Source organism: Protopterus annectens, chromosome 7.part0 (genome assembly GCF_019279795.1).
Source record: "Protopterus annectens isolate FY-2018-M chromosome 7.part0, PAN1.0, whole genome shotgun sequence".
Classification (NCBI taxonomy): Eukaryota; Metazoa; Chordata; order Ceratodontiformes; family Protopteridae; genus Protopterus; species Protopterus annectens.
This window is the reverse complement of record NC_056739.1, coordinates 1,611,779,622-1,611,800,190: the sequence shown is the minus strand read 5'-3', so window position 1 is coordinate 1,611,800,190 and position 20,569 is coordinate 1,611,779,622. Positions and strand designations below refer to the sequence as shown.

The window sequence follows — 20,569 nt, the reverse complement described above, 5'->3', positions numbered from 1 at the left end:
TTACATCATGTGCTTGAAGGACTTCAGGAAAGCTGCCCTGACAATAATGCAGACTCGTCTTATTTGTGAACAAACATGCTGATAGCAACCATCCCCTACTAGACAATTACTTGGGTGATTTGACCATTCAGCTTCTACCAGATGAATACATTGCAGAATTTGTATTAGGTGATCCCAAACTTCTAGGTACAAACTAAACAGTAACAAATATTTATGAAATGAAGGGTATTACAGTTACTGTTTGAACCATGAAAAGGTTGCTTACAGCTATCTGAAGTCCCCAGATCAGCTTATTATCGAGTACAGCAGTTCAGGCAAGGGCACTGAGTTGCAATCAGTCCCTATAGACCTTAAATAAGAAAAGCATCATTATTGAAAACAGAACTGAAAATGTTTAGGGTTGTCTATTGCAAAAGAGTGTTAAAGGAATACTTTTAAGACACTAACTCCTGGCTTTTAATTCTGTCATGCATATACATATGGGATGCCCCTTTTCTGGTATTCTGCCAAGACCTTCACGTTAACGGAAGAGTTATTTTATTAATAATCTGATAGAGACAGGGTCAATGCTTTAACAAAATTTCCTGAAAATGTAGTGTTATAAATGCTGACAATTATTTTTATGTAATTTGGTCCTTCACTTTTACAAATATCCCTCTTCCAGTCCTTTTATCTCTTTTACAGTATTCAGTATTTCAAATACTGTTGGTTAAGACTTTGATTTCCATTTTCTAGTAATTGCTTTTTTTGGCAGCCATCAGAATTAAACATAATAAGGCCTTGCTATATCTAGGCAATTCAGGTCCTGTGACCCAACTCAAAAGAATAATTTCCTTAGTTATAGCCATTTGGTCCCCCAATATTTCTGATAAAGTATTCTGTAGGGAATTGTTAAAATATGCTATACCCCCTAAAAACATATTCTCAGTTACCTATTTCATCCCCATCACACCTCCAACATTTATTATCTACCTGAGGAAAAATTATTTGAAGTATGCTTAGGGTATAAAGATACCTATGCACACACTTCCAACCTAAATCTTAAATCTTCTAGACTTTGTTACATACTTGGGAGCCATGCATATGTACTCCCATTGTTCTTTTGTAAATTGCTTTTCCAGTCCCTTTTCCCGATGATTTCTAACATTTTTTGATTGTTATTGTGCAATATTTTATATGCCTGACTACTTATTCCTTTTTAACAACAGCTTCTGCTCTAGGTTCAAATACAAACTCTACCAGAGCAGGTCTTTCACTTAGGATTCCCCTATCCCTTTCTCTTTGCCTGTACTCTATAAATCTCTGATAGGAAAGGGAGTCTCTAACTTGCAGTCCAAACTTCTTCTCGGCCCCATCACACTCTGTTACCGTTTCCTCTCTAGTTATTTCCTACTTTGGCAGTTTTCTCCAGTAAATTCCAGACCCCTCTCGTCTATTTTCTGTACTCTTACTTGCAGTCATCCCTACTGGCAAAATCTCCTTTCTTCATTCCCATGTTGGCTTAGTTCTTAGAATACTTTCTGCAGCTTTATGAATATAATATTCTACATAGTTGTTATTATTCTCACAAAGCCACGGTGGTACAGCAGTAGAGTTGTTGCCTCACAGCAAAAGGTTGTCCTGTTCAGTTCTCAGCTGGAGTGCCTTCTGTGTGGAGTCTGCATGTCCTCCCCATGGTCGAGTGGCCTCCAAAAAACATGCATGAATAGGGGTGCTGAAAGTTGGGTGTCGGGCTGGCAACTCGGCACCATAAAAATCTACTGCCAATCATTAGCGGACCGGAGTTCCACTGTGGCAACCCCTAACCGGGAAAAGACAAACAACAACATAGTTGCTATTATTCTGAATAGGGACCTATGCTGCTGTTTTTAATGTTAAGATGAAAACAGACATATATGACAACTCTTAAATGTAATAAAATTTGACACAACAATTAATATAACATGTAAGGTAGGCAACACTCCCTTACTCTTTTTGTTTAAGTTTTGGTGAGGAAGTAAGGGGTTCCCCTCCCAAGTCCCTGCTTGTAAATGTTTCATCTCCCAAGCCCATGTTTACATTTCCAAAGGTACCAGAACTTGTGAGAGATTTGAGATGCATAGCTAGGCTTAAAAAGGTGCCAGTGGTCATTAGCCTAGTATACACCTATGAACCTCTAAAGAAAAATTTAAAGTATCTGAATCTGTCAAATGCAATTTGTTTGTGATTGTTATAAAAATATTTTTTATTCTGTGTACATCACAGTGCCTCTTTATTAATATAATGTGAATGTTTTGGATGGGGGCAGTGGCCCCTTTACAAAACAGTCATATAATGTACTTAACAGTAATGAGCAGGGTTTGTTGCTACATAGTAAGAGGTACTGATGTCTTCAAACAGCAGACTTTGAAGGCACTAACATTTTGTTATGCCCCAAAAGACTAGAGGACGATTATAGCAGCAGTAGTGATGGTGCATAAGAGTAGGTAGGAAAGTAACATTTTTGGACAGATCACCCTCCCTTTCATTCTTGGGAAAGTGATAAAAATGATCTCATGAAGGAAGAGTAGTTGTGGTCCTAAATGCCAGCTGTACTGTCTTCTGTCTTCAGCCTGACTTCTCAGAGAAAAACCTTGCAAATTTAATTATATATTACTATAATACTGAGACCCTGCAGACATTCACAGAGGGGAAACCTGTACTTATCAGCATAGCCTTTAACAACATGCAGGATATGATTACAGTAATGGTAATTTGTATGCGTAGGTGAAAGAAGAGACTAGCAGAAGGATTGTCAAGTGATGAGTTAGCAACGTATGTTTTGTAGTTTTTGTATTAGGGTGGGGGCAGTGTAACACACTTGCACATGATACAACAAAGCCCATGGAAAGCAGGGTCAATCATTTGCTGATCAGATCACAACTGGTTGAATGGTTTGAGGAAGGCAGTTTTCAGCATGACCTGTTGGAAGTTAGAAGCATACTGAAAGAGCAGCTAAGATGTAAGTAATGTAGTAGCACAGAATAGCTTTTTCTCCTTACAGCAAGGGGTTCTCTGGTTCAATTCTTGGCTGTGGTGCCCTCTATGCAGAGTCTGCATGTCCTGTCTATGCTCACACAGGTTTTCTCTGGGTGCCCTGGTTTCCTGCCATGTTCCAGAGACATGCTGTAGGTGGATTGGACATTCTAAATTGGATATAGGTGTGAGTGCATGTGTCTATGGTATGGAAGAACAACTTCGATGGGGCTAGCCACCCAGCAGCGTGAACACTGGCTCTGGATGATGGTCATTGTTGATGTGGCACGCCAGCACTATGTGGAAAAATGGGAAAGAGGGGGATATGAGTGGTTGTAAGGAAAGCAGTTGTGAAGTTATTTACTTGGGATGGAGGCATCCATTGATGCACATGCTGTATATTAATAAAACTAGAAAAGCCTAAAGGGGAAAAACAACTATCAGTAATAATCATCTCAGGATTCTTTCAAGTGGTGTTGTGTGAGCAATGAAGTGAATGGAGATAAGATGTTCACCTGTATGGCAGAGGAAGCCACATAGAAGGCTCCTGTATTTCACCTGTACAGGGTGCTAGTAGGACCAACCCACAATTATGTGCACAGATCTGGAGGTCTTTCAAGAAGAAGGACATCATGCTAGTAAGGGGGTGCAAACAGTGAGGTGCTAGAATGAGTGGGATGGGGCAGCTGGCTTATGAAGTAGCTTGCAGGACTAGACAGAAACACAATGAAGAAAGAAAGGAAAGGAGAAGAACATGAAAGGAATGGACATGGACTACAGCTTGAAGAAAAAGATTCAGTATGGAAATATGTTTACACAGACATGGCGGAATGGCAGTTAGTTATACGTTCTTCCAGGTAAAATAGCAGAGTGCACATCAGTAGAGATATTCAGGGGGGCTTGTGAACGGTGAAGGTGAAAGAGGAACTGAAGGATAGGTGCACTGGGGCTAACTGAAGTAGTAAGGTGTACACCATGCAGTGTTGATCCTTCCTTTTTTATTGACTTTTTAACATAATTTATGTATGTCTGTATCCGTAAATCAGTGAGGATGCTTCAGACTGAGTATACTGCTTGTTCATAGTAAACTTATATAACCCTTGTTGTTGTGCAGGAGTAGATATTAGCATTTCAAAACATGTATAAAGGTGCTTTTCAACTTGGATAAAACAGTAACAAACAAAATAATTACCTCTTTTTTTCGTTCTGTCTGGTCTTTTTGAAGAAACCACTTGATTGTAGCCTGAGGTGATCGTGGTTGGCATTCCAGGAATGTGCTGCTGCCCTCCACCCCATACTGTACTGTTTCAATCATGTTCTTACCAGCTGCAAAACAAAATATAGTTTTTAGTTCTTCTCATTTTCAAAGTTTATTCTTCTAGGAGTATTTCTGGCTGGAATCATACAGTGAGATAAAGGCGCACACACACACACACACACACACACACACACACACACACACACACACACACACACACACACACACTCGCACATTTGATCATGTGCATAAATAAACTGACAACTAAGATTTGAATGTAGAAACGCATGTTATATCGGGAGTTTTGATCCATGGACATAGCCTTAGAGTGTCCTTCCATTTCCATTTGATGAAGTTTACATACCCCACCCATTTTACTGATAATGCTCCACCTACCAGCTTCATTTCCATATCTTATTTTGCCATGGGTGTAGCTGACATCAAAAAAGTGGCTCCAAACTACGTTATTGTTATTTCTTGCCCTTGTTGTGTAAAACATTTTGAACTTCAATGCCTTTTCTGTTGAGTGTCTGACCAGTCCATATTAGAACTGACAACTAGTTCAGATAACAACTAATGTTTAGCTTATTTTGGGAATGTTCCCCCTCCCCAGGCCTTGGTACTTTATTCAACTCACCTTTCTTTTCATTACTTTGCAGAGCTCTAGCAATGTTGTACTTAGAAGTTAGCATCATATACTATCAATTGTATTCAGCATTTCTGTTTGTCTGTTGACAATCCTTTCTAGCTTACTACGTTTGAAATTTCTGTTGCTGTCGACTTTGTCAATCAAATAATATTTTTCTTGCAGTATCTCTTTTGCCTAGTTGTGTTATAGACAGCAATGATTTCAACTATGAGTGTGAGTACAAAGTCCTACCTCAAAATAAACACAACCTCTGTGTGCTTTGATTAGTTGAAGAGCATTTTAATGTCCAGTATGATATCTGTGAGTTTTTCAGCCTGGGTGCTTCCAAAATAGTCAAAACGTCTTTTGTCAAAGATAAAGCAGTGGGGCTTTGACCTTCAGATCCTTCAGAAGATCATCACTTTTGGGCTCAAGGGCAAAGCCTGTGGTTGAGAAACATGACAGAGCAAAAATAAAGGGAAGTAACTCAAGAAAAAAAGCAGAAGTTAAGACAAGTCAGAAAGAGTTGACAAGCACAGAAGGAAAAAACTCAGAGATTCCTAACCTGGTAGTAGCTCTAAAAAAGCCAAGGGCAAATGAGACTGCTTGTATTCCTCCATCTTCAGGACTTTCTGAGTCAGTTACAGTTGTGTGAAAGATTTCGCCAAGAAAGCTTATCAAAACAGATTCATTGTCTTCTTTGTATGATGCTGAGGCAAGAAAATGTCTTATTCCCTTCAGGCTCTCATGTGCCAGAGCTTTCAGATCTCATCAATGCTTTTCTTTAATCATGGAGATTGATTATCAGAAAATGGTATAGGGGTTTATAAAGTTCTAACAGATTATGTCTCAATGCTAATCTTCCCAGGTAGTGGGGTGAAGAGAGACCCTTCTTCCTTGCCAACTTTTTCAGTCCATCTTTTTAGTTATCCTCATTAGGCCCCATGTAGGCTGCCATTTTAGTGAGGCTGAATATTGTTCCACAGACACTGGTGCTGACATTCATAAGATCTTTGGCATTACCTGTGATCCTACATTGGCTTTACAGCTACTGATCTTGTCCTTGCCATTAGCATTAATGTTTCCACAAGAATACTACTAACAGGGGTGCCTTTGACCCCAAGTTTGGTTTGTCCCATCAGCATCACTGTCAGATGCAGTTCTGTTGTAGATGATGCTGATGGCACCAAGGTCAACCTTCTGTTATTCAGGTTCAGTGCCTAAAGAATCAACAATAGAGTTGGCTAGTGGTCTGGTATTCATGATCATGCTCTTATGATCAAGCTTGGGGATAATCCTTTTGGTCTATGTGCTGGTCCTGAATCTTTTGATCGTGGCTACTCAGGTATTATTCCATCAGTCCAGAGGATGGCATCTTTCTCAGTCTCAACAGGGAGACTGCAGTCCCAACTGCGATTGTCACCCTCAGTACATACATAGAATTTAACTAGCATCTAAGGCATACCTTTGCTCTACACTTTGGCCACCCATCATCTCTCTGACCTAGGCAGAGGGTTTGGTGGCCCCCAGCAGGATAGCTGTTGTAGGTCTGGTGCTGCACACGCTTCCTCATTCCTCTGAGACTAGTCCCCTCCAAGGTCCATTTGGAAGTGCAAGAGGGGGCACATGGATTCTCCTCCAGAATCTCCCATACCATACATCAATGAGGATGAGGACATTGGCTCCTCACTGTCCTCCTTTGATGACAAGTTTTGGGAGGTTCTAAAGATGTTGAGGCAAAGAGGGGGATAGCACACAGATCTCATGACCTCTCTGTGGTACATCTTGTGGGAGACCTTCCACACCTCTTGTCTTTTTACAGATTGGTCCCACTTGACAAGATGGTGTGGCTGGCAACTAGGTCAGCATGAGAAAAACCCTGATGCTATGGCACCTCTTTTAGGGGGACTTGGTAAGATCTACCAGGAACCAGAAAACTGGAACTGTTGGACTGAGTTTTCCAATTTGAATTCCATTGTTGCAGTGGTAGCCCTTAAAAAAAGGTTCCTGCTCTACAGAGTCTTGCTGTCCATTCTACAGGTGAAGATTCATTGGCAGTAGACAGATATGGGAAGTAAGTTTACACATCCTCCATGATTACTCCAAGGGTAATACACTATATGGCTCATATGCTTCATTGCTAGTGAGAGATGACTGAAGAACTGTACCTGTCAATGGTGATCTGTCTGATGGAGACCTGATGTTTAAGTTGCAGTCTCAGATGGCAACCAAGTCATCAACTGCAAACCTCACCATGCGTCTGTCTCATAATTCTGTGGACAGTACAGTGAGAACAGCAGGCAGTGGCAAAACCATTTACCATCATAACTGTCTGAATGCCTCTTGACCTCTTAGCTCAAGAAATCTGGACAAAGCCAAAAATAATAGGGGCATAGAGCCCAAAATCAGGGACAGATTTTAATTATAGCTCTCCTAAGCTTAGAAAGTTAATAGACTAATAGGTCTGCATTAGCATGTGTTTTTCTGAAGGATATGAAGTCATATGAACTCATATGGCTGTCATTATTTCTGACTTTAGCCCTCAATGATTTGCCCGAAAGGCACACATTTTTATGAGGAAAAGACCACAAATACTTTTCAGTATGTGAGATGCTCATATCTCCAATTACTACTTGGCAATGTACTCTATAATCTTAATTATCCTGTCTTCACAGATGCATCCATGCTTCTTATCGTCTTTATAAATCTCCTGTTCCCTTTTAACAGCAAATGCAAGCACTACTGCAGAATAGACATTCAAAACAGTATACAGTATTCCATATTAGGTCTCACAGCAGTTGCACATGATGGCATATGCACCTGACATTCACTAGTTTTGCATATATATATATATATATATATATATATATATATATATATATATATATATATATTGATGTGGTTGTGTATTTTATGTATATATATATATATATATATATATATATGTGTGTGTGTGTGCATGTGTATGTCATGCACATATAGATCTACATACTCACATCAGCCTTTTACAGTGGTCTGAATGCCTTAAAATTAGAGGTGAAATAAACAACAAATCTTCTGCATTAGGTAATGTATTTAAAATTTGCCTTTTAGTTGCTCATTGATTTTTCAGTCAGATAAAGTTGAAACGCACACAGCCTTGTGTTCATGGATGACACTGTTCTGGCAAGCTGACTTGCTCATAGTTGCAATGTATGCAGTAGTGGAGACAGAGAACCAACTAGAGGATTACAGATGAAGCTTATGAGCAGCTCATACACTGCAGGATGATTATGCAGATGATGAAGATATACATGTAACTGCGCAGCACCCTGAATAACTTCATTTTACACTCTTTTCAACTTTGACACCCATCTACCAAACTAGGACAAATATGGGCTGTAGGAAAATCTGTGAGTGAAGTGAGCTCATAGCAGAACCAGGCGAAAACATGGATGGCACAGCAAAGCTCTTTATCATGGTAAAGATGCACAGCATTTGATAGTTGCCTACCTGTACAACCAAAAGTCATGTTATAATTAATACCTACCAAAGTAAATATCTACATTATTAAATTAATAGAAGAGACTGGCTACTTGAACTGTAAATCCTACCAAATCTTATTTAAAGATATATAAAAATCAAATCACCTATCTTACGAAACTAAAACTGAATAACGAGAAAGATTCCTACCGAGCTGCATTCTTCATAATATGACTTGGAACTAATGACTTCCATCTTATTTACATAAGAATGCAACTCAGAACAACAAGTAGTGAAATCTCTACTACACTGGGATAAGAAACAAGTGACTGATGAAATTCCAAGTTCAGTCATACTGAATGTTACTGGTCAGGACAGACTAATGACAGTGATACTATGAGGATATGATAACATTTAAGTACCTTTATCTGCACTTTTTTTCAAAGAATACAGTATTTAAATTGATTTAACTGTGTTGCAGGAATATTAACTGAACTGGAAGTTTTGACTCTGCTCTTCAGTTACCCTCCCTGTTTTTGTTTTGGTGTTAGTCTTAGTGGCCTTGAAACTGCCCGCCCCTCTTGTAAATTTTTGTTTGGATACTCCTTCTGGGCCCATCTCATTTGCTCACTCAATTGAGTACAGTGAGATCATATTCTGATTTCAGGCACTCCTACTGTGTACAAAGAGAGCATCTGGGAAACAGAAGAAAAAAAAATTTTAAGCTTGTTTCCTGCCTTTCCTGTTAAGTGGTATAGACTGTAGGCTTCTGAGCCCCCAAGCCCTTCTGTGCTGGAGGGAAGCCTTCTAGCTTAGTTTTTTTTTTCTTATATCTAGCCAGTTTTCTAGTTTCAGCACTCAAATCTGTTTCTTTGAACTCAGCACTTGTTCAGAACTCATTGTAAGCACTATATAAGCCGCAAATTACTACAGCACTCAACTTTCCTCACTTGTCTAGTGGAAAGCAGTTTTTAGTACTTAATAAATAAGCACCTATCCAGGCATGTCTAAGGGTCAGCTCCCAGTGATTTCTCCTGTCTACCTGATGAATCTGGGCATCTTGAGGCAATGCAGCAATTGCCTCATGTACACAGACAACCCTCTCCTCCTACCACCCAACACTACAACCTGTTAGAGATGCACTTATATAGCCAAACTGGAAGCAAAGCTCTCTTCACCCAAGACTGGACTAGACAGTCAAGAGGAGAGGGTAAACACTTGCACCACACCACACTCAACACATAGTCCCTCAAAACCTACACCACCAAAACACACGCATAGAAACACAAAACACACACCTACATTCGCGGAGGCTCTCAATAAAAACCTGCCCAAGCATCAGGGACATCCAAAGCATAAATGCAAGTAAACTCCACCCCCCAACACAACCCAAATGACACACAGCCCACAAACTCAGTGTGACACTCAACCACTGCCCATAAGGCATAACAACGTACCCAACACTCTAGTCATAGATGACTCTATAGTCAGGCACACTGATGTTCCACTCACTAGACTAAACAAGGAGAAAGTTACTGTCATCTGCCTGTCAGGTGCCAGGGTCCGCCACATAACGCATGCACTCAAGTCACTCCACAATAAGTACAAATATGACACTGTCATTGTCCATGTTGGTGTAAATGACCTGAGACGTACCTCCCTGGACTACATGAAAAGAGACATGGAGGAGCTCTCCGATCTTGTATCCCAGGCAGGTATGACCCTAACCCTGAGTAGCATCCTGCCATCACCCAGAATGATACCACAGTACAAGGACAAAATGATTGACTTCAACAATTGGCTAAGCTTCTGGTGTCATTCTAAGGGGATCCAGTATTTGTCTGCCTGGGACGACATGATTGACAGTCCACGATGCTTTGCCAGAGATGGCCTGCACCTGTCGCCCTTAGGATTCCGGATACTGGCTAAGACTCTTGCCACCCCTATAGTGCCTTTTTAGGCAAGGTTCAAATGACAAATTCACCACCATAACAGGTACAAGCAAGCAAAATCTGAGGGTAATGCTACTCAATGCTAGAAGTCTAAACCTCAAAATACACTCACTCGAGGCACTCCTTAAAATGGAGAACATTGACATCTGTGCAGTGACAGAGACCTGGTTCAAAGCTCCAGAGAGCACCCCTGCATTACTAGGCTTCAATTCATACCACACCTTTCGGCCACCTAACCCAGAAAGAAGCACTAAAGGTGGAGGTGTGTCCATATTCATTAAGGATATCCACACCTCCAGACTAGTTGCACAGCATAATGCATCCGAGATTATCCAAGTGCAACTAACTCTGGGCTAGACTGCAATCCAAATTGTAGCTTGCTACAGACCCCCCACCATGCCCCAGGATTCACACTCCTCATTTCTTGATACACTGGAAAGTATTAGGGTACAACCCAACACCCTAATAATGGGCGATTTCAACTACCCCACCATTAACTGGGAAAACTACTCATGTACCAACTCTTTTGCTCAACGTTTTCTAGAATTCATAAATTCCAACGCTATTGATCAATTTATTCACACCCCCACCAGGGGCAGCAATATCCTAGACCTGGTCATTATCAACATGGGAAACCGGTGTTCCACACCAGAGGTCAATTCCTCGTTGGTCAGATCCGACCACAAGCTTATCAGCCTAAACATCCACATCCCACCCCCAGCCCCAGTTAGGGAAACCATCGTAAAAAAAATTCTCAAAAGCCAACTTCATACTTCTTAAGACAGAAGTGGCAAACTTCATGACACCCATGCAGATGGACAATAGAGGTATGACTGCCGAATCCTACACAAATGCACTTTATAAGCACTAACACGAGTGCATGGATCATGCTATCCCTAATAGAACCAAGATGTTATCCTCCAAAAAAAGGAAGCCAATCTGGTGGTCCTCTGCCATAAACAAACTCTACAACAGAAGAAAGAAACTGTTGCAAAAAAGAGTAAAATCCCATGACTGGAGGAACTCCCTGGTCAACCTCAGTAAGAAGCTGAGATCCCTCATAAAATCCTCCAAAGCTAGTTACGAAAACAAAATTGCCACTGACTCTAAAGACAACCACAAAGCATTCTATAGCTATGGCAAGAATCTAAATGGGAACACTCAGATCTGCTCTGAGTTACAGCATAATGGCACTAAATATACAGAACCAATTGATATTGCCAACATCCTAGCAGATAGGTTCAGTGCTAACTTTACCCCCCTCTCACTCCCTAGAGGGCCTATCTCTATACCGGAAGAATGCAAAATTCCTATAATCACGGCTGCACAGGTAAAAAACAAACTCTCCAAAGCCAAGAACACAGCATCCTTGGGACCTGACAATATCCCAGGCTGCATTCTACACGAACTACAGAATGAACTGGCACCCTACCTAAGCACCATGTTCAATCATAGTCTCACCTCAGGCTTTGTACCCACTGAATGGTGCACCACAACAGTTATCCCACTCCACAAAGGGGGAGCCACGACGGACCCCGGGAACTACCGCCCCATTAGCCTGACGAGCCTGGTCTGCAAGGCCATGGAACGTATCATCATGGAACTCATAAACAAAGACATTGGTAATCTCCAAACTCTGGACCCTACTCAGTTTGGATTTGTAAAAGGCAGATCATGTCTCCTAAATCTGATTGACGTTTTTGAAGCAGTCATCAAAGCCATAGATGAGGGTAAAATGGTTCACACAGCTTATCTAGATCTCGCCAAGGCTTTCGACACCATCCCCCACTCTGGAATTATAGATAAGTTCACTAAACTAGGTATAAATCCCTATGTCACAAGATGGGTTGCCAACTGGCTCACGGACAGAACCCACACTGTGAAAGTAGCGGATTCCAAATCCGACATCAGACCAGTGACAAGTGGAGTACCACAGGGTTCAGTCCTGGGTCCTCTCCTGTTTGGTATCTACTTCTCTGAAGTGCAGGCCAACACAGAAGGTCTTTGGCTAACAAAGTTTGCAGATGACTGCAAACTAGGAGCCATAATTGAAACTCCTAACGATGTGGACAAACTACAAAAGGGCCTCACTGAGACAGATACCTGGTGTCAAAGCCATGGCCTGAAGCTCAATGCCAAAAGTGTATTGTCATCCCTTTGGTAAAAACTCTGTACCCATGAACTACCACATAGCTGGTAGTCTACTTAATGCCGAAAATGTGATAAGAGACCTTGGGACACAGGTGGACAGTAGTCTCTCCTTTGATAATCACATCGCCACAGTGGTCAGGAAATCCTTCTACGTGGCTCATCTCATCACAAAAGGATTCTCATCCAGAAAAAAAGAGGTCATTGTTCCCCTCTACTCATCACTCATTAGACCCATCATAGAATACAACACCCCTTTTGGTATGTACCTCACAAGACATCTACAACAACTGGAAAGACCACAGAAATACCTCACAAAGACGATTACTGGCCTCAAACAGATGCCCTATGCAGACCGTCTCAAAAAGCTAGAGCTTTACTCCATCGCATATCGCCTAATCAGGGGTGATCTCTGCCTAAGATACAAAGCTATGTCAAACCCAGAGCTGTTGGACATGCTCCACTTAAAGAAATCCCAATCCCTCCGAGCTACACGCTCTAGGGACCTTAACTTTGTCACCACAATAAACAGAACATGCTGGAGGGATAGATTCCTGTCCCAGAGACTTCCCATACTCTGGAACAGACTACCTATCTATGTCAAACAGAGCTCCTCATTAGCACTCTTCAAGAAAAATCTTGATGATTGGATGGGAAATGGGAAATTCACCCCGGGGATCACTTCTGCGGCTCTGCTCGACAGGGGCACAGGAAAATAATTTTCTTGGATAGCGAAAGCTAGGGTACATTTTTTGGCTAGGCTTGTATGGGCCCTAGGGCCGATAGCCTAGTACCTACCTATGAACCTATGTCAACATTTTCAAAAATGTATACTGTCCTAGTGCTGAGATATCACCAGTTCCTAGTACATGTAGTATCTCTGCCAGTATGACGCTGACTCTTTTTTTGTAATTTGCTGCAGTACTGCTGTGGACAGTTGGTCCCCTTGGTTGCAGCCCATATGGCAAAGTCCTCTGTTTCCTTCATTTTGTATTGATGCTTTCTCTTCAGGGAAGTAAGCTATTTCAGTTTTCATGGTTTGGGTCACACCTACACCAAGGAGGAAAGCTCACTGCAGGTAAACCAGTCATACTGCAGCTGAGCTACTACTTTCTTTCCATGCCTACTTCCCTGGGCCCCAGCATGCAATAACTCTGCATGTATGCTTGCACATTGTCATGCACGCAGTGTCTCCTGGCCCTTTCTAACTTTGAAGCTATAGTGTACTTCTTGGATTCCATCAGGGATCAATACAACAGTGAGCAATCTCTCTTCCCTCCTCTGAAGTAGATGAGCTGGGCATTGGCTGCTTAAACCTACCCCCAGCAGACTCTTCACCTTGACAAGTTGCTAGCCAGTCCAAGACCACTGATGTTATAAGCAAATGTTCTGTCCCAGTGCCAGTGCACCTGCCATGTCTCATTTCTGATCAGTTCTCCTCAAACCTGAGACTACTCCATCATCTGTCAACACTTTACACATCCATCTGATATTCTCCATAAATGTGGTAGTTATAAATGGGGATAGTTGGCAAGGGATATTACTCCAGCATTTATAAACTCATTTGCAATATGAGTAGCCTTTTGTGCTTTAAGTCTGTACTTTGGTAACTTATCTCTTGGAATTTAGATGTTTAATCCTATTTCATCCCCATTACTGACAAGCAGAGACTAAGGATAAGGAACATAACAATGCCCGACTATGGTTGAGACAGGTAAAGGTGTACTGTGAAGATTAAATTAAGATAAAGAATCAGTTATACAACCACTGAATGGAGTTCTGAGACTGATCAAAGTAAATCTTTGTATTATTTAAGTCTAAAAAAGTAGGATAAAACACATTACCCATTTTCCAGGCTGAGATAAGACAGTAGAAGATAGATCATGGCAAAATCAGAACAAGGACATTACCAGAGCAGCTGTTCATCAGGTCATCAGGTTGTTTAGACAGTTTCATTAATCTTGTCATTCTGATATCAGAGGCAGGGGATTATAGTACCATATCACCCATGGTAACATGTTTTAGTAAACTTAGATAAATGGCAGGGGTCTCTATCTACTCTCATTGTCCTAAACTAAAGAATGTGAGAACATATCAAAACATGCTAAACAGTCACATGGTCTTTCTAACCAGCAATAATATTAGCCACAGTATAAAGAAATACAGTTACCACCATTTTTAAAATCTTCATTATACACTGTACATTGCCACCTCTTACACTATGCAAAACTATTCTTGGATGTAAGTGAACAGAATGACTGCAGGGAAGACATAAATCAGTGAGTGGATGCTCTGTTAGAATGTCTGAATACAGGGATCAAAAGAAGTGAAGCCAGGACCAAACGGACAAAGAGAAACTGAAAGACTTGTACGCTATCATACAAATGTGTGTATGCAGACATGTGCGTGTGTGTGTGCGTGCGCATGCGTGTGTGTGTGTGTATGATTGTCTTTTTACACCAGTACCATTTTTGTGTTTAGGTTCAGTAAAGGATTTGAAACAGGCTGCCAGAGTGAAAAAAAGTTTCTCATAGGAAAGGGTCAGTTGCTTAGGCTATGTAGTCAGTATTAATATCTAAGGTGTATATTCCACTGAAGTATAACATTGCATTATAGGTGCTATTTTTTCCCCTGACAAGTGACTATTCTGGTTAATAGAAAACTAACAAAAAAAAAATGCCACTGCCTTCTGTCCTAAGGAGAACATGTGTTCCTATCGTGGCAGGTTGTCAGACAAAAAAGATATGGATGAACAACTCAAATGTGTCTTTCTTCTGCTGTGCATGGCTCTGTGGTTTTCCCATGAAATAAAGGGGCTGGGTGAGAGAAAGGCTATTTTTTGTTACAGGAAAGATGCTTAAGGGACCTCTGTCTCTATGCAGATATATGTGTGTGTGTGTGTGCGTGTGTGTGTGTGTGTGTGTGCCCGCGCGCGCACAAGAGAGTGTGTATGTGTGTGTGTGTGTGTGTGTGTGTGTGTGTGTGTGTGTGTGTGTGTGTGTGTGTGTGTGTGTCTGGGTATGTACTGGATCTATGGCAATTGACTGAAGTGCTGAAATATCAAATCACAAATTATCAAACCCAATTCACCGAACAAAGGAAATGTCAAACACCTAAAATATTAAAGCACTAACAGAACTGGTGTGTGTATGTGTTACATGTTCAAGACGTCTTCTGTAGTAGTAGCATTACAGGAAGGGTAATTAAGGTGAGATGTAAGGTTGTGGTTAGGAACAGAACTAGAGTTAGTATGTATTAAAAAGGTGGTAACCCTAACCGTGCTCAGACCCTACCCACGTATGCATATGCACTTATATATCCTGATGGAGTTAAAAGGTAGAGAAAAATCTGAAATTCTTTGCTGATGGCATGAACAAATAACCCATTTAGATGTCTCCGTTGGTGGTCTATCAATAAAGTAAATCTTCAAGAATATAGCTAAACATGTTCCAAAGAAGCTTCCTGAAATGGTTTGCAGGGGTAGAAGATGAGGGAGTTGTTATAGGTAACAGAAAAATGGAATTAGAAATGTTAAAAAAGTTATTCTCTTGCTAATTTTCTATCCTTTTTCTATACATGACACTTATTTGGCTTTCCCTCTATACTAGGCAATTACCTGCATACATAAACTAGTACAGTTATGATACCATACACTGTCAAAAGTAATTTATATTACAAATGGGAAAAATGTATGGAGTCATCCTCAGTTCAGGTAAATAGCTAAAAAAGCTGGAGCTGACAGGAAATAATTATAGTTAATCAAAGAAACAGTCAACATTTAGAAGGATTTCCACAGTTAGTTTATGCACTTAAAATTAGTAGGAAAGTAATGGCAAAACAATGCAGTAGATAGAAAGCATATTACAATGCTGGTGAATATGCTCTCAGATTTGAAAAAGCATTGGATAACGTATCATGTACCTTGACTAACATGGAGGCATTTGTAACATTACATATAAAATGTAATATACAGAAGTCTTACCATTTGAATTGTACCCTCTGCACTGTCTCATTGGATTTCCATGTCTGACATCTTGTCTTCTGCTTCGTCTGAAATATCAAAAGTCTGGTATAAGTCTTCCCTATGGCAGATGAACTAAATTAATGATTAGTATCATTTTCTTTTCATGACCTTATATGAGCTCTGAAACAAATTAACAAAACTGGTATCATATGTAAAGATATAGTGGCATTTTGCTCTTCCTATCTGTCATTGTCTTTTGATCTTACCACACAGATGATATTTAACTATGAACTAAATTCATGCATAGAGGGCTCTAAAAACAATCATTATTTCATTAAACAGTTGTTCGGCTACTACAGTGGTGATTCTTACTTCACATGTTTCGTAATAACTGAGATCCACCCTCCATATCAAACTTATTGACTTCAACTGAACACCTTTCGTTAATCTTTTCTTTTCATTTTAAAGATTCGTGGATCATTTGGCACTCTATGCCTTACCAAGTCCAGTAAAGTTACTACAGTTTTCAAAGAGGCCCTCTGACAATTCAAGATCCCAGCCTGCTAACAAGCATAAACATATGTTGCTAATTGACTTTCATTATTATATGTGAAGTACACTTACTCCAAACACCTAAAAGTATTCATAAACCAATATAATGGTTTAGAAGTAATTTTCAAGAAATGGAGGGATTAGATAGGAAGTCAAGCTGGTATAGTGATCTGATTTAAGCTGAGACAGTGCAAGTACATAACTGATACAGTGGTGTATCCTGACGAAAAGTTAAGGGCATTGACTACTGGTCGCAGTCCTTTAGCCAAATCCTACATGCACAATGGTGTCAGCAAGGTGACCGAAAATGGTATGATTTAAGAAATTGTTCTGTAAAATGGACATGAAGATGAATGTTGTAGTCAGAACTACTGGGACCAGAAGATCTCTCCCCAGGCTTCCGCTGAAAATTGGCTCATTCCAAGTCAGACTTTCCTGGTAAACAAATGTTAAACAAATAAATAAAAAATAAATAAATAACGTTGCTCAAAATAAAATAAATAAATAAATAAATAAATAAAATTAGTTAAACTTAAAGCAATGATTTTAATCTCATAAACCAGGATCAGTCTCAAAGCTTTGGGTCTCGATTTATCTCAGTAGACAGTTAAACCTAATGCACACTGGATAGGTGTATCAGAATCTGCCTATGTGTATACATTCAGTGTCTTGCACTTTGGCAGAGTTTGCTGCACTGAATTTCATCTCATACCTCTGAGTCACTATTTATTGGTGCTTACAACTCATTTCATGGACATGGGTAAGGGTGTGCCGCTGTAACAACTCAGTGTTATGGCTGAGGGAAGAATTCACCCCAGGCATGCATATTATCTCATAGATACTTCGAGTTTTTTAGCTTAGTTTCATGACTGCAGGCATAAATTTACCCAAGTTTATATTTTATCTCATGAGTATTCAACATAGATTGCCATATTAATTACTGATTTTGATTTTTGCAAGGAAAGATTTAACCCTGTTGCCTTTATATCTTATGGATATTACTGAAGTAACAACTCATTCATATGTCATAATGCACTGTTATTTATTGTCATTTTTGGCTTCAGGTGTAAGATTAGTCTATAGTCAGTGTCATAGTGGTTAGCAGGCAAATTTATGGCTGTAACAATATATTGTTAATGTTGATGCCATTCTAGTACCTCTCTGATACACTATCTTACCATAGACTGGTCCATTATACACTTGAATTCCTGACTTGGGGGTCACAGTTCATTTTACTGTCTACAGGTCACGATACCTCATAATCAGAGATCACTCTTGCATCTGAATAGTTGTACATCTGAAGAGTACTGAATATGTCTCATGACCTGTCTGAGGAGTTCATTGTTATCAACAGCAGTACTGGTATTTTCAGGCATTAACCAGAATGACATCTAAATTTTTGCCAGGCTACTAGGCCTTCCTCTTTTACCCATAATACTATGTGTGAAGAACTTCCTCTGTAGACATCTTCTGCTGCCTTGTGAAGCTGACAGACTGATTTAGCAGACTCGGGGTACTGTACAGTACTTATTGTTATCTGTGTGGCAGTATTTTCAGTCATTCCTTACTGTTTATTTAATTTTCTGTTTCTGTCATCTTCTGATCTTCAACTCAGGTCATAGAACTACTGTTTTTCTCTTTTTATGGTCAATCTGAATTCTACCAGTTTTCCACCACTGGCCTGAAGGCAATTTCATTGACTCAGTGTTCTTTAATTAACATTTTACAGCTACTCTGCAAACTTCTTTTCTGTTGGTGCTTTATTTGCATTAATAGTTCTAATTTTGAAATGCTTTTTTTTCTTGACTTACACAAGTTACTTGCTATAGTGGACGTCATGGTGAAGTCCATGGTTACTTGCCTATCAGAAAGAAACTGTATTTTCTCTTTGGACCTCTGAGGCACCTGTCTTCATGTAAAGGTCATCAAAGAGTTCAAAGTATTCTTTGTACAGTTCTGGGTTTGAACAAGTCATTACCAGTTCAGGACTCTGCCACTCAGTCTCACCTTAGCCTCAATATGTTCAGCAGATGCACTTCTATAGACTGGCAGTGAACTAGAGGCTGTAAGAAATGAAGGTGTTTCCCTAGTTGAATGATTGGCTGGCTTCTGGTCTTTCCCTCAGTGAACAGGCTGAGTTTCTTCTGAACCTCTTTGTTTCCTTGAGGATCACAGTGAAGACCACAAAGTCCCACTCACCATCTCGGTTGTTGACGTATGATTTTCATTGACTGCAGTGCAGGCACTGTTTCGTGCAAGGACTATCTGCCCACAGACAATATATATTACAAAATGTGGTCTCTCAAATCATTCACTTACAGTGTTACAGCCCATTTTTGAGTACCCCAGAGTTTGTGGAAGTTACTGCTTATATGGCTTCCTTTGTAAGATATTACATGAGGGCTCTTCAATAGATAATGAGAGATCAGTGGTCCCAGCACATGGAAACCATGTTTTTCAAAATAAAACTATCTAAAGCATGCAGAACACATCAAAGGAGATGTCTACATACTCTAAATTTGATGATTGTCAGCCCATTCAAATTATTATTTCTGCTGTGATTGTAACCATAGACACATCCACCCTAAGTCGGGGTGCTTTGTCAAGTGCTGAGTGTGTAAAGTGTGAGGTTACAGTTGGTGGCCAGTTTGCACATAGGTGCACTGCGGATTAGGGCAGTTCTCCTTACCCTTGAGGCCTTTCAACACTTCATACCACAGAGTCTGATAGCCATCTGCTCTGATAACATACCAGTGGGTTGCTACATCATCACCATCAACCCCACTTTTTCCCATTTTTTATGAGGATGGGGTATTGTGTCAACTGTCGCCATCTTTCTCGATTCAATGCCACACTGCTACCTTCCTCAGATGTCATGCCTGGCTGTCACAGGTCTTCTCTCACATACTTCATCCATCCCTTTGGTGGACCCCCTTGTTTCCTCTTGCTTTCTTCCTTTCTCTTCCAAATCATCTTCACCAGATTGTCCTCTGCTTTCTTGCACATGTGCCAAAATCATGGTAATCTCTTCTCTTTTACCTTCTCTGTAATCTGATCTACTTTGGCTTCTGTTCTGATGCCAATACGGGAAGCAGAGGTCCAAACCCACAGATGGTAGCAAATAATTTTATTAACAGGCAGGATAAGCACTTTCATCTTGTGTATAAGACTTCATCAAATTTACATACACGTGGGATAAATTTAGTATTTTTTATTTTTTTATATTTACTATTTTTCAGACTAAAGAAGGGTTTAAGTCCAGAATTTACAGAAAAAGTACATGGTGTAACAGTTTTTTGCATTACACTAGTAATCATCCCATGTTTCAGAAAAAAAGTCTTGTAAAAGGACAAGCAGTATGTATCACAAGAATGACCTCAGATAAAGCAGATCTAGCTGGGGAACTTAACTTTCTTGGTGAGAAGTTTATGGAGAGGGGTTTTCCAAGAGAGATGGTCCAGGGGGTTCTAGATGAAATATGTAGAGGGTGGGGTACTAGATATAAGGCTTTATTAGGAAAACCTTTGGATGAACTTGTTAAAGTAATAGAAAATAACAAGTTCCAAAGGGCATGTGTAACTGAATGTAATGCCTTTACAGGAACTTTTACT

At 40.2% G+C, this 20,569-nt stretch overlaps 1 protein-coding gene across 3 annotated transcripts in view; it reads right to left on the bottom strand.

Annotated features, from left to right (window-relative positions):
- SEMA3F (semaphorin 3F) overlaps nucleotides 1–20,569 on the bottom strand; it is an 861,789-nt gene that overhangs the window by 15,961 nt on the left and 825,259 nt on the right. For all 3 annotated transcript variants that reach the window (XM_044078156.1, XM_044078155.1, XM_044078157.1), the window contains 2 exons: nucleotides 16,425–16,492; nucleotides 4,187–4,320 (listed from right to left, as the gene is read on the bottom strand). In XM_044078156.1, the coding sequence (XP_043934091.1) occupies nucleotides 4,187–4,320; nucleotides 16,425–16,492 (202 nt within the window). The remainder of the gene's footprint in view (nucleotides 1–4,186; nucleotides 4,321–16,424; nucleotides 16,493–20,569) is intronic.